Consider the following 13,636-nt stretch of genomic DNA (forward strand, 5'->3'; position numbering starts at 1 on the left):
TGTATGTTGTGTATAGACTTCATTTTTCAGAAGGCTAGATTGCTTTCTGGGAGTTAGGAGTGAGCAGTAGGGGTATGGGCAGGGATGGTGAGGGAGGCAATCTGCAGAGCCCCATGCCTTACTCTGTAGGGTGTGAGAGGACTTCTGCCCTGCCCTAGAGCCCAGGCTCTTGCTGCAGCACAGCAGACTGCCCCAGCACAAAGTTGGCCCCAGGGCTGTCTGCTTCATGACAGTGCTGTCTCCATGGAACAAGTGTCCCTGTGGTGGGAGTCAGGGTAGTGGGTCAGAGCTGGGGTTCAGTGGGCTCCTGGCCCCTGGTTTGAATTAAGCTCCTTGACTAGAAGCACAGGTTTGGCCTTAGTGGCTGTGTATTGTAGTTCCCAGATTGCCACAGCAGCCTGCCCCAGTAGACTTGGTGTTGGGCCTTACATGTAAAGCGATGGGGGTCTATGTGTGTTTTATCAGAAGGAGGTGGTGGTGATGGCAGCAACCTGGCCTGGCTCATGCCTAGCACAGAAGGGCCAGGCGTGAAGATCATATCTGTTTTGTCAGCATTGCCCCAGAGCTTTTCATTGCCTTCTCTTGAGAAATGGATGTATGGGACTATCTCTTGGGCTGCCATTTAAAGAAATTGTCTTCCCACACCTTTCTGTGCTTAATAAACTTTGTAAGTCATACAGCTGTCAGAAGCTGGGATCTGTATCTGTTATGTCTGGAAAAAGAAAGTAGAAGATTTTTTTCTGGAGCACAGTGGGTTGCTGTCAACTGCATCCCAAGAAAAGTGGGCCAGCATCCAGCTACACTAGACAATAAAGCAGTGATGTTTTTGACTGCAGACCACATGACTCTCATAGCAGATCCCACATGGAAATGTGTGTTTAGGTGTGAGGAAAAAGCATGGGTGGGAGGAGGTAGTGTGAGCAGAGCAGGATGCAGTGCCTGTGCGGTCTCTGCTCCCATTGCAACATCAACTGACTGTCAGGGTTGGCTTATTGCCCTGATGGGACAGCTGAGGCTACCTGGGTGGCAGCTGCCACCAGGTGTCTGCATGTGCTTCACGTGGGTGTGGGAAGCTGGAGGAGCAGGTTTCCAGCCTTCCTGATGGGTGTGCTGCTGTGGAGGATGGGGATGGGCTTGGTGGGGTGAGTGCAGTAGCACATTCTTAGCAAACTTGAGTCACCTTGCACTTTGGAAATGCTTCCTGTGGGCTGACTTCCTGGGGTGCATCAGGAAAAGCATCAGTAGCTGGTCACAGGAGGGGATTGTCCTGCTCTGATCTGCACTTATGTGGCATCACCTTGAGTATTGTGTGCAGTTTTGAGCACCACAATGCAAGAGAGATATCAAGCTATTAGAGAGCACCTGAAGAAGGGAGACAAAGATCATAGAATATGCTGGGTTGGAAGGGACCCACGAGGATCATAGAGTCTAACCCTTAGCCCTGCACAGGGCCACTGCTAAGAGTCATACCATATGCTTCTCCTCAAGGCTGTCCAAGGGAGGGTGACAGAGATGGTGAAGGGCCTTGAGGGGAGGCTGTATGAGGAGTGGCTGAGGTCACTTGGTCTGTTCAGCCTGGAGAAGAGGAGACTGAGGGGAGACCTCATTGCAGTCTACAACTTCCTGGTGAGGGGAAGAGGAGGGGCAGGCACTGATCTCTGTGGTAACCAGTGACAGAACCTGAGGAAATGGCCTGAAGTTATGTCAGGGGAGGTTTAGGTTTGATATTAGAACACCAGAGGGTGTTTGGGCACTGGAACAGGCTCCCCAGGGAAGTGGTCATAGCACCAAACCTGTCTGAGTTCAAGAAGCATTTCGATGATACTCTCGGGCTCATGGTGTGACTCTTGGGAATGGTCCTGTGCAGGGCTAAGGGTTGGACTCGATGATCCTTGTGGGTCCCTTCCCACTCAGCATATTCTGTGAAATACAGAGGCTTTGCATGTTGCTTTGTCTCTGTTTTGAGGATAGCAGATACTTTAATAAACCAGGAAGGAGTAGCTTAGATTGCAGAAATAATTAAATACTCTTCTGCTGACTTTAAATTGACAGCAAAACATGATGCTCTGATGGCCAGTGAAATGGAAAAGTCATCCTCTTGAGAAAGCAAATCTGAATGATTTCCACTGTCACAGCAGGATGCATTACATGGGGCTGGAACATACCATGACCTGTTGAAATGAATGACTGAAAGCAGGAAGTTGTTCAGCTTGTTTTTGTGCATGTGACTTTAGGGGATGGAAACAAAGAAAGAAGGCTGTATGCTCTCTATACCCTTGTTGCAACAAATTTATTGAGGATATATAACTATAGCATTCTCAGTTTTAGTGTTATACATGTGTGTGTAGTTCTAATTTTACAAAATTATAATTAAGTGTATAATTATAAAGACCTTCCATCCATATGACCTCTGACAGTGTCTCCCACAACTTATCACTCAGTTGGAGAGATACGGGTTTGATGAATGGACTGTTAGGTGAATAAGGAATTGGCTATACAGTTGTATCCGAAGACTTGCAGTCAACTGCTAAATGTCCAAATGGAGATCAGTAACAGGTGCTGTCCCTCAGGGGTCCATGTGATGTGTAGTGTTCAATATTATCAATGGCATGCAGTGGGTTTGAATTGCCCTCAGAAAGTTTGCAGATGACACCATGCTGAGTAAGTGCAGTTGATTCATAGGTGGGAATGGATGCCATTCAGAAGGACCTCCAGGGTAGAGGAGTGGGCCAGTATGAATCTCATGGAGTTCAACAGGGCCAAGTACATGGTCCTGTCCAGCACCTGCATCAGGGCATTCTCCAACATCAGTACAGACTGGGAGATGGATGAATTCAGAGCAGCCCTTTGGAGAAAAATTGGACATGAACTGCCAGAGAACTGTGGCCAGGAGGTCAGTGGAGATGATTCTTCCCTTCTACCCTGGAGAGACCTGCACTTCAATGGCTAACAAGTTGTTAGGGTTTTTTTTTTTTTTTACTTTCTCAGTGAGTGTTTGAGTCTTACTGCATCCATGTGGTGATGCAAACCAAATGTAGACTAAATTTTTCCGGTGTCTGAGGTAATTGCATTGTGGATCATCTCCTCCTGTATTACATCATAAACTGTAGAAGAGGCTTCTCCTCATCTATGCTTAAGTTATCCTGTTCTCCAGCTCATAGAATTTCAGAATGGTTAAGGTTGGATGGGACCACTGGAGATCATCTAGTCCAGCCTCCCTGCTCAAGAAGGGTTCCCTAGAGCATGTTACTCAGGATTGCGCCCAAACATTTTTTGAATATCACCAGTGAGGATGACCCCACAACCTCTCTGGGTGATCTGTTCTAGTGTGCAGTCACCTACACAGTAAAGTTCTTTCTTAATGTTTAGATGGAAGTTCCAAGAGGCTCCATCGTCTTGGTGCTCTTCCTTCAGATACTTATATACATTGATAAGGTTTCAGTCACCTCTTCTTGAGGCTGAACAGGCCCAACTCCCTGAGCCTTTCTTTATAAGAGAGATTATCTACTCCATTTATCACCAGCTTTGTCACTCGTTGCTGGACCTGCTCCAGGAGCTCCACATCTCTCTTGTACTGAGAGTCCAGAAGGGGACACAGCACTTCAGATGTGGGCTGATCAGAGCTGAAGAGAGGGGCAGGATCACCTCCCTCAACCTGCTGGCAATGCCCTTCCTAATGGACACCAGGATACCATTGGCCTTCTTGGCCACAAGGACACACTACTATCTCATGGACAGCTTGTTGTCCACCAGGATACCTAGGTCCTTCTCTGCAGAGCTGCTTTCCAGCAGGTCAGCCCCCTCAGCCTTTATTGGTGCCTGGGGTTATTCTTCCCCAGGGGCAGAACCCTGCATTGGCCTTTGTTGAACTTCAGACAGTTATCTGTCCATCTCTCCAGTGTCAAGGTCCCTCTGAAGGGTTTGCACATCCCTCTGTGGTATTGGCCACTCCTCCCAGCTTTGTGTTGTCAGCAGACTTGCTGAGGAGGCATCTACCACCTCATCCAAGTCACTGAGGATTAAGTTAGACAATACTGGGCCCAGTATTGAACCTTGGGGAACACCATCAGTGACAGGCCTCCAACTAGACCCTATGCCACTGATTATCTCTGTGCCCTGTGCTGTTCAACCGGTTCTCAATCCACCTCACCATCCACTTGTCCAGTTCACACCTGCAGAGCTTGCTTATGAGGACATCATGGGAGACAATGTCAAAAGGCTTGCTGAACTCCATGTAGGCAACAGCCACTCCTCTCCTCTATCTTTCCAGCCAGTTGTCCCATCATAGGGTCCAGCATGCTTTAAAGGTTTGTTTAAGTTGTTGTGCAGCTGTGAAGCATCTGAGTCATCTGAGAAAGTGCATGCTCTGGGAGGAAGGCCTTGCTGTGCTAGAGAGGCAATAGTTGAGCTCAGGAAGTAGCAGTATGTAATGGCTGAATGTTATCAAACACTGATATTTAGTGAATACTCCTATTTGATATTGGTCTGGCATTGCTTTCTACACACTTTGCCTAAATATGCATCAACATGTGTGTATACACATTTTTAAGCATGACTTTTAAAATTAATTGGAGAATAAATCTGTCAGAAAAACTCATTGCAAAATAATTTATTGGCAGATACTGAGTCTAGCATCTGTGTATTTTAAGAAGTGACCTTAGTTAAAAGACTGTTCTTGCCACTGTTTAGCTGGTTGAAATTATGAGTTATATTTAGTTATGTTTCTGTACAGGAGGCTAAAATATGGCTCTGCAGCTGTTCAACTCTGGTTTTTGTAGTTTTAGTAGTATCAAATGTAATTAAATTGGAAATTTAAGGAAAGCCCCTTATGAATTCTGGGGAAAAAAAGACATTTGTTAAAAAATGGGGTTCAGTGGGCCATTCAGCTCTCTTTTTCTGATTTGTTAGTCAGCATTTGGCAATTACTAGCATCTATCAGGGCAGGAGGAGATAACTGATCTATGTCATCTAAGTCATGTCATGTAAGATGGGTCTTTGACAGTCTTCTTTCTGAAGAGCAATGTTATAAAGTCAAGGTGATAGGAAAAGGCAATATTGGAGTTTTTGGTGGTACTTAAAAATTTTTTCTTCTCAAATTGGCACTTCAAAGGGACACTGAAAGCAGTGGTTTAATTGACTTCTTGGTAGCTAGCAGGTGAGTATTACAAAGCAAATGCACTTAGTTGCTGGCTTTCTGCGTCTTTTCCCTCTGCCCTGTAGAGCTGTCCCACAATGACTTTCTAATGGCCCAAGAAGGGATAAGCCTAAAAAGGTTAACATGATTCCGCTCTCGTCTCCTACCATTCTTTACAGGGTCCCTCCATACCCAAAGAAAGAGAATTAGAAATGTGTAGCTCTGAATTTCACATTTGTCTTCTTTTTTTATGGTAGAGAAAGTGATTAATTTATTTCAATAAATGCTACACCTTTTGATCTACTAGTCTATGTAGAGTAGTGGCACCTCCTTACGCAGGGCTCAATTCCAAGTCCTTTTTTGTCTTTTTTCTAAATCTGAGAGAATTTGTCTCAATGGCTTCTTTCTGAAAAGCCCCAGTTTATTCTTCCTTTAAATGCAGCCAGACCAAAGCATTCTTTCTCAAATGACTCCTCAAACTTGCCAAGTTTTCTTTCTTTGCTATCTTTGTGTGTTAATGCATCCACCCTAATGTGAGACAGGATGCAGTGCTTTGGTTCCTTAGTACAAGGCTGTGATGCACAGAACCATAGAAATAGGGAGGAAAAAAAAACCACTAAAGAAGGGAAGGATTCTTTCTGGATCACTGTTGCAGTCCCCTAGCTTTCATTTACTGCTTTCAGTACCAAATAAGAATAAATTGAAAGATAAAGAAGAAAAAAGTAACTGTTTTCTGGAAAGTTCTGCTTAAACAGTTTTTATTACTGCTTTCGTTTCTTCTACAGAGTGGGAAGCCCCCAGTTAAGGACATGTTCACGGATCTGAAAGATGGAAGGAAGCTTTTGGACCTTTTGGAGGGTCTGACAGGGAAATCTCTGGTAAGAGAAACATCTGAGTCCTATTCCCATTTATTAAGAAAAAACAAACCAACGAATAAACAAAACACAAACTCCAACTGTGGCATGGGTTTTTTTTTTTTTGATTTTAACTTATTTAAAACCCTATTTTGCTTGTAGTATGTACTTGTTCTCTGCAGTTCCAGTGAAATTCCCATGAACTGCACTCATGAGATGCAGGGTCAGGCTGAAGTTTAACTGTGTAACCCTCCCTTGAGGTTTTACATACTGTCTAGCAAAGCATGTAAAAACAGTGGTGTTATTCACATAGTGTATGTTTTTAATAGAGATCTTTTAATGGTCTGTTTCTGGATGATCAGGGAGACAGCGTTCAGCTGGTTACCTGTGGGTTCCTAATTAGCTCATGAAAGATCTCCCAAAGAAAAAAGACAACAGCTAGTATGCAATGCAAAAATCTGCATCTCCATTGAAGAATTCTGTGATCTACATTTTGGAAAAGGCTGAAAACTTCTCAAGTTGTGTATGGAAAGTGTGTGTGGCTTGGAACTCTTCCCCTGCTAACATTGATAGCTCTTCAGAAAGATACATGAGGCATGGTAAAAACTGTGCCATCAGTATTATCCCATCACTTGGGATTAAAATCTTGATTTCACTATTTATAATAAATCTCATCAACCTTATGAGGAACCTTTAGCCATTTAAAATTTCACATTGCAAGCTTGCCTTGTTTTTTAAACAGATGCATTTCACGAGCACTTTTAATAATTTGTTGTGTCCTTTGAAGTATGCCCAAGACAGTAGGACTCTTTTGGTTTCTAAGTCGATTATGTGTCCCAAGTTCAGCTCTATGCTCTTGCAGTATGATCGTGTTCTGCCTCAAGAGTCAAATTGTGGTGATTAAAAGCAAATGGAGTGGCAGGTATTGTCGAGAGTTGAAGTGTCTTTTGTTTTGGTTTTTTTTCCCCCCTTGATATTAAAAGGAAGGGAAAGTCAGGAAGTATAACTTTTTCCCAGTATGCAAAGATCTAGCAGGCTTTTGGTGCCAGAAAAATAAATTGCTACTTGTTCTCTCTTGGGAGCCAAAAAATTTCAGCTACTCTGGCAAATGTTCAAAAGCCTCAGATTTTACCCGGGAACTCTCGCTTTGCTGTTGCATTGCCAGTTAGTAATTCTGTAGATGCTGGGAATAAAATTGGATTTCCTGAAGATAAGATGAAACACACTTGGAATCCAAGGCTTGTTCTGTGCCTCGAATTGAGAAATATTGTTCTGACCAGTTTTCATTTTGAAATTATTGTGGATGGCCTTGTTTGGTTTTTCTTACCACTAAAAATAAAATAGTTAAAATCTGGGGAAAAGACAGAAAAGAACAGGAATTTTTCTTTCAGTTTTGTTTGGTCTGTCAAGTTAATTCTGATGTTGAACAGATTGTAACTTTTTATTTTCAGCCTAAAGAACGAGGTTCCACACGAGTACATGCCTTAAATAACGTCAACAGAGTACTGCAAGTCTTGCATCAAAACAACGTGAGCATGTTTTTGCACAACTTTTTGATAGATTGTTTAGTTAATTCTTGTGTGTAAATGAGTTCAGAATGCAGAAAATAAAAATTTTTAGTACCTAAAATAAGAATTCAGTGAGACAGGTAAACTGTTCTTAGTTTTCCTTATCTGATGTAGAATTTAAGTGTCCAGCAATTTTGTGACATCTTAAAATGCTAACTTAGTAAGTATTAACTAATCTGTGGTTTGTTGAGATGTGTTCATCTCCCAAGACAAAGGTGGCTTGAAGCTCTACTATTGCACAGCTAATGAACCTGGCAGGACAAAAAACTAATTTCCAGTGGTGATGCATAACTCTTACAGAAATGTGTAAGGGGATAAGTAAGCTTTTATGGGTGTTTTTCATGTCCTGCTCTCAGTATCCAGGAGGATCTTTTCAATGACATCTGTCAGCTCTGTGTCTGATGTGTACTGTTTCTAATTTGCAGTTGCAGTAACTGATCAGAAGAACAAACAAGTAAACAAAACCAAATCCTCCTTTTAAGAAAAATGAGAAGAATAATTGTTTGGTTTAATATTTGCTTTTACTGCCTGGAAACCAGTAGTGCTACAGTAAAGTGATTATAATTTTTCCCCTGAAGAACAATTCCTGAGAAGTGGGCAATCTATAGTTAGAATTTCTATTTGTAAATGTCAGGGCACTAAAATAACGTAATAAGAACATTCTGGCAATAAAATAGATCAGGTACAAGAAGGTACTGACATATTTATTTATATACACTACTGATTGAAGAGTGATACCAACAGGCTGTATAATGCTGCAATTTCTCCTCTGTGTTGGTGGACTAGTGTCATATTTCTAGGAAGCAGACAAAGCTAGTAGTGGGTTGTTTTTGTTCTTTGAGGTACTGTAAATATTGATTAACTTTTTTCTAAGGATAAGTAATGAGTTTTTTCAGCTTGAAATTGATTTATTTTATGATGATAATAAATAATTAATACTGAATTACAATAATTAATTAGTTCTTCCTGAAGCTGATAGGATCTGGGTTTCTGGAAGTAAAACGATGGTCTTAGTTAGCTGAAGGTTGTTAAGGTCATGTACTTGATTTATACCTAGTGCTTACCTTCATTAGAAAGTGTGTTATGTGTTAATATGAAGGGAAAAGGCATCCACTGAGAAGCAGCTGCATTCTGTTGCTAGGCTATGCAATATTCATAACTTGTGAAATAATTTATGAAAGTGTTTAAATGTATATTGCAGAGATCAGACAAACCTAGGGTGTAGGTGATCAAGTGGTCCTGTGAACCTCATCCTTTTAGCAGAATGGTTCTAAGTAATAAAGTTCAACATTTTTCATTTGTGGATCAAATTTTTAAAAAACAATAATTACAGAAAATCCACTGGAAATCATTCTGTATAACCAATATCAGTCTACTGTCTTTTACTAACTTTGCTTAAGTCTCAGTAGTCCACTCGCTACCCTACTGGATTGCTGGCTGCATCCTGCAAAGCACTATTACAATACAAAAATGGGCATGTCAAGTATTTCCTTTCATGGATGGTATGGATAACAAGAGGAATGCATTATTAGTAGTATTATTCTTGATATGTGATTAAAAACTGTGAAGTGTGTTTGTCATTACCCGTTCTTGGGAGTGTTTTTATTCTATTAGAAGTGAAAAAAGCTCTTACAATGCAATTGCTTTATTTTTTCTCTCTTGGTATGTAGTCTTGCTTTCTGTTCCTTGTGTTCTAGAGTGCTTCCCGGTGTGTTTTTAATGACCTGCACTGGTGATTCTTTTGGCCTGTTCTTGCCTACTTTACACTTACCTTAAAATATATCCTCAGTATTTGCAAAGAGTATTGCTGTAATTTTCTGTTCTAGGTGCTTTAAAAATTGAGAGAGGAAAATTGAGACATCCACAAATTTTTTTTTAGTACTTCAAAGTGTAATTTGTGGTTCCATCTTAGTCTTACAACACAGTTTTGATTTGATTCTCCTAACAGAGACACCTATGGGGAACTGAAAATTGTCAAGATACCTGAAAGCAATGAAGTTACAAGTACATTTTGCAGGATTGAAGCTATTTATATTTATATATCAGCCTTATATCCTTATATATCAGCAGTATCATCTAAAACAAAACAAAACTTTGTTCTTGTCTATTCTGTTATCCTACGCTATGTCCACTGAGAGTCAGAGATGGCCTCCATTACTGTCCCATGATTGTCCATATTGTTTAATTGCTAACCAGCTCCTTGGTGCAGGTTTAGTCTCTGTGACCAGTGCTGATCCAAAGCAATGTCCATATACAACTCTTAGAGTTAGTGTAAGCTGGGAGGTATTTCTGGTAGGCATTGTGGCTAAAACTGTTTTGAAGTAGGGGTGAGAAAGAAATTAAAAAGCTTCTCCATTGAGGTGAAATGCACTGGTGCCACTTGCCCCTGGGGCTGGAGGGTGCTCCTGGCTCAGATTATTTACAAGAATGAAGCCCAACATCTGCCCTATGTTGGGAGTGTATTGCAGCATCTGCTGTGTGCATATGTAGACCCAGGGAGGTATCTGCTTCATCTGCTGTAGGCAGCTGTTCCTAGCCCAATTTCCGTAAGTGTGTGGTGACTTGGACATATGCAGCGCAAGGTGGTTAGAGTTAGTGCTACTTTCTCTGCATGAACTGAATGGAGACTTGATGCCCCAAATTAGTTGAGACTCCAAAGTAGCACTGAGTTAATATCTGGTCATGTGCTCCAAGCTTTGCTTCTTCTCAGGTCTGAATACTTGATGCAGTAGTGGGTTGCCTCTCTTGCCCTCTTGCTTACTAAAGTAATCTCCTTGTGTCTCTTTTCAGTAGTTTCAGTTTGACTGTTTTGAAGTCATTGTGGGGTCCTGGGCATGTAGGAAACTTGAAAATCCAATTTTTCCTTGAGCTTTTGGTCTCTTTATAAACTTCTCTCATTTTGATGCTGTTCATGCAAAGGACAAACCTATTCATTAACAGTTTTCATGGTTCTGCAATACCTCTGAGTTTGTGTTAGGAGCAAGCTTGCCTAACTTTTATTTTCCTGTCAGATCCTTCATGCTTGCATTTCTGTTATTCAGTTTTGACTGCTGGTATGCATCTGTATATTAGAGGAGAGAATAAAACTCTTCCAGTGGAATATCTTCTTTGGTGCCATTTTTTGTCATGTTGTTTAAGCAGTTGTTTTGACAAATTCAGATGGACAGTTCTCTGCCAGCTCTTTCTAACTGCTTTTTGTTTCAGAGCACTTGGTATTACATGGCTGGACAGCCAGGGATTTGGGGTGGGGTTGTGACTTAAGGCTGTGATAACACTGTTTAATATAGAGTTGATCCAACCTCTCCAGGTGGAGTTGGTGAATATTGGAGGAACTGACATCGTTGATGGAAATCACAAGCTGACGCTGGGGCTACTGTGGAGCATTATCTTGCACTGGCAGGTGAGAGTCTGCTGCGAGATCTTTTCCTTTCCAGGAATCGTGTGCACTGATCTGCTGGGATTTTCACAAACCTTCCCAGGGTTTTGGTGGCAGAAAATACTGCTTCTATTTTGGGCTGGTAAATAAAGGCAGGCTGGTATTTGGTTTCTACTCGCATTCTATTGGCTGCCTCCCATGATACGTATTCTTGTATGTGCTCAGTTGTACTCAGCCTCTCAGTTTAGTTCCTGCTGGTGTTAATTGCAAGGGGCTTTTCAAGCTGAAGCTTTGTGTTTATATTTCTTCCTCAAAGGATGGAGGCAGGTAGTTTTTTACTGTCTAGGTAGCTGTGTTTGGCTTGCATCTTGCCTGCTGCTGAGGTTTGTTAGTCTCAGAGATTGAATTGTTCCTGGTTTATCCAGGTGTCTGGGAAGATCATTGAATTTACTTGGAGGGACTTTGACAGATGCGTATGGGTAGTACCCAAACAACAAACTACTTTTGTTGGATAATCAGATATCCTCCTCTTGCAGAAAACCTGTGCAAACTGTATTTTTTGGGTTTATTTACTGGTGGAACCACAGCACAAGGCATAGACAGCATCAAGGAGAGAGGGACGACTGTAATGTAAGAGTAATGTGTTGTTATTACATGAAGCATTGCTAATTCTTGTAATCAGTAGAGTGCAAAGATGCCCTGAAGACTCCTATTCCCAAATTTTGTGTGAGGAGTTGGAGTTTGATTCATAGCTTTTCATGGGGAAGACCCTTTCATGATTTGTGAAATAATTTTGCTTTGTAAGCAGGAAAAGTGGAGCACATGTGTGTAAGGTGTAGTTGTTGCTGTCTTGCAGGTGAAGGATGTCATGAAGAACATCATGTCAGATTTGCAGCAGACCAATAGTGAGAAGATCCTGCTGAGCTGGGTTCGGCAGTCCACGAGACCTTACAGTCAGGTCAACGTTTTGAACTTCACCACAAGCTGGGCTGATGGACTCGCCTTTAATGCTGTCATCCATAGACACAAGTAAGTAGGAAACAGCATATCCTGTACCTAGAGAAGTAAACAGCTTTTTTCCTGTGTTCTTCCTGCTTGAGCATTTGACAGCTTCTAGCCTGTTTTGGTGATTGATTGTCTGGTTGTTTTGTCTTTTGTTGTGGTAGCAATAGCAGCAGTGGGATATTGCCAGAGCCTTGCAAAGGCTAGAGCCAAGGCAGGAGAGTAACACTCAGTTCCTGCACATGCATGAACACTCACTGATTGGAGTGGATGCATTATACAGCGAGTGTGTTGAAAGGGTCTCTACAGGGAGAGGGAATTTGACCCATCTTCTTCACCCTACTTCCTTCCTTCTGCCTGCCCTCCTCTGCAAAGAGAAACATTTCTTCAATCAGAGTTTGATGTTTCATTTCAGTAAGGAGATACGGAAGCTTCAAAACAAAGGAATAAGAAAGACTGTAGCTTTTCTGGTGGTTTTTAATATATCTTGCATGAAAGACAATGTATGCACTTCTTTCAGGAGAACTGTTGGGCAGAAGAATCAAAGGGTAATAGAATACTTCAGGTATCTGTAGAGTATTCATTAGTTTGTTCATTATACTTTATAAAGGATTGTGTTAAAGCCTCTTTGCACAGATCTTTTGTGTTCTTTCTGATTTTTGGAGAACTCTTTGGTAGTTTAAAGAAACCATTGTTACAGACTCCTATGAAACTTGCGTAGCTTTTTATACTTTCTTTTTAAAAAATTTTTCTTTCAGATTTACTGGAAAACATGTTATAATCCAGTGTAATTGAAGTCAGCTCATTGCTTTGCAAGGTCTGACTGTTCTTAACCATAGTAATGGTAAAATAATTTCTGTAATTTAACCAGACGTCCTGGCCATCAGGTATCTGATACAGCAAATACTTTACAAATACCCATAACTTCTATACCCAGCAGATACAAAGCGTTTGCAAAACATATGTTCACTTTGAGCCTGCTGTTCTCTGCTCTTAAGTGCCCATTTGGCATGTGCTAACTGAAATGGGCTCTGTCACAGGCTTGCTGGCTTCAGGACTGGTCTGCCCTGATGTACCTCTGTGCCTTGTGAACCAGAGCTGGCTTGTGTTCAGGCTGCACAGGTGTGTAAGGGGGACCTGCACCACACTGAGGGCTCCTGAAAGTTTGGAAGGACTGTTATGCAAAGGCAGAGCAGTGCTAGTAAAGGTCTTGCTGGAATTTATCACAAATATCACCATGTCCCTTCTCTGGATGCGGTCAACTATAATGGTGGTTTTCCTGCTGGCACATATGCCTCTAGTGGTTTTGCTCAGGTGCTGAGCATGTGAAGCTTTGTGGTGGAGAGTGTGCCAGCTTTAGACACAAATGAGACCTAGGTGACCTGAGGGGAAGCAGAGAAGAAAGAGGTAGCCAAGTTGGTTTCAGGCTGTTTGTTGTCCTTATTTCTTGAGCCTGTGTGCTTGAGCTTTGCATGATCTGAAGTCTGCTCTTTTCAGAGCACTGTTAAGTAGCAAAAGCCCCTGCTGAAAGCTTTGACTGAGTAATTGTGCTTTCGTGTGGCTTCCTAAAATCTCTGGGTCTGCTCATCTCTGAGCCTTTTATTCCCTGTTCCTTGGAACCTGACAGCTGCCAGCATGTCAGAATTCAGCTTTGCTGTCCTTGGGCACAAGTCCTTTAGCCAGGGAAGCACCACATTCTGAG

The 13,636-nt window shown here is 41.9% G+C and overlaps 1 protein-coding gene across 1 annotated transcript in view; it reads left to right on the forward strand.

Annotated features, from left to right (window-relative positions):
- UTRN (utrophin) overlaps positions 1–13,636 on the forward strand; it is a 365,977-nt gene that overhangs the window by 66,691 nt on the left and 285,650 nt on the right. Inside the window, exons 4-7 of the mRNA XM_039382610.1 lie at positions 5,920–6,012; positions 7,440–7,517; positions 10,864–10,956; positions 11,789–11,961. Of these exons, the coding sequence (XP_039238544.1) occupies positions 5,920–6,012; positions 7,440–7,517; positions 10,864–10,956; positions 11,789–11,961 (437 nt within the window). The remainder of the gene's footprint in view (positions 1–5,919; positions 6,013–7,439; positions 7,518–10,863; positions 10,957–11,788; positions 11,962–13,636) is intronic.

Source organism: Pipra filicauda, unplaced genomic scaffold, assembly GCF_003945595.2.
Source record: "Pipra filicauda isolate LSUMZ 115617 unplaced genomic scaffold, ASM394559v2 scaffold277_size1012519_pilon, whole genome shotgun sequence".
NCBI classification, from domain to species: Eukaryota; Metazoa; Chordata; class Aves; order Passeriformes; family Pipridae; genus Pipra; species Pipra filicauda.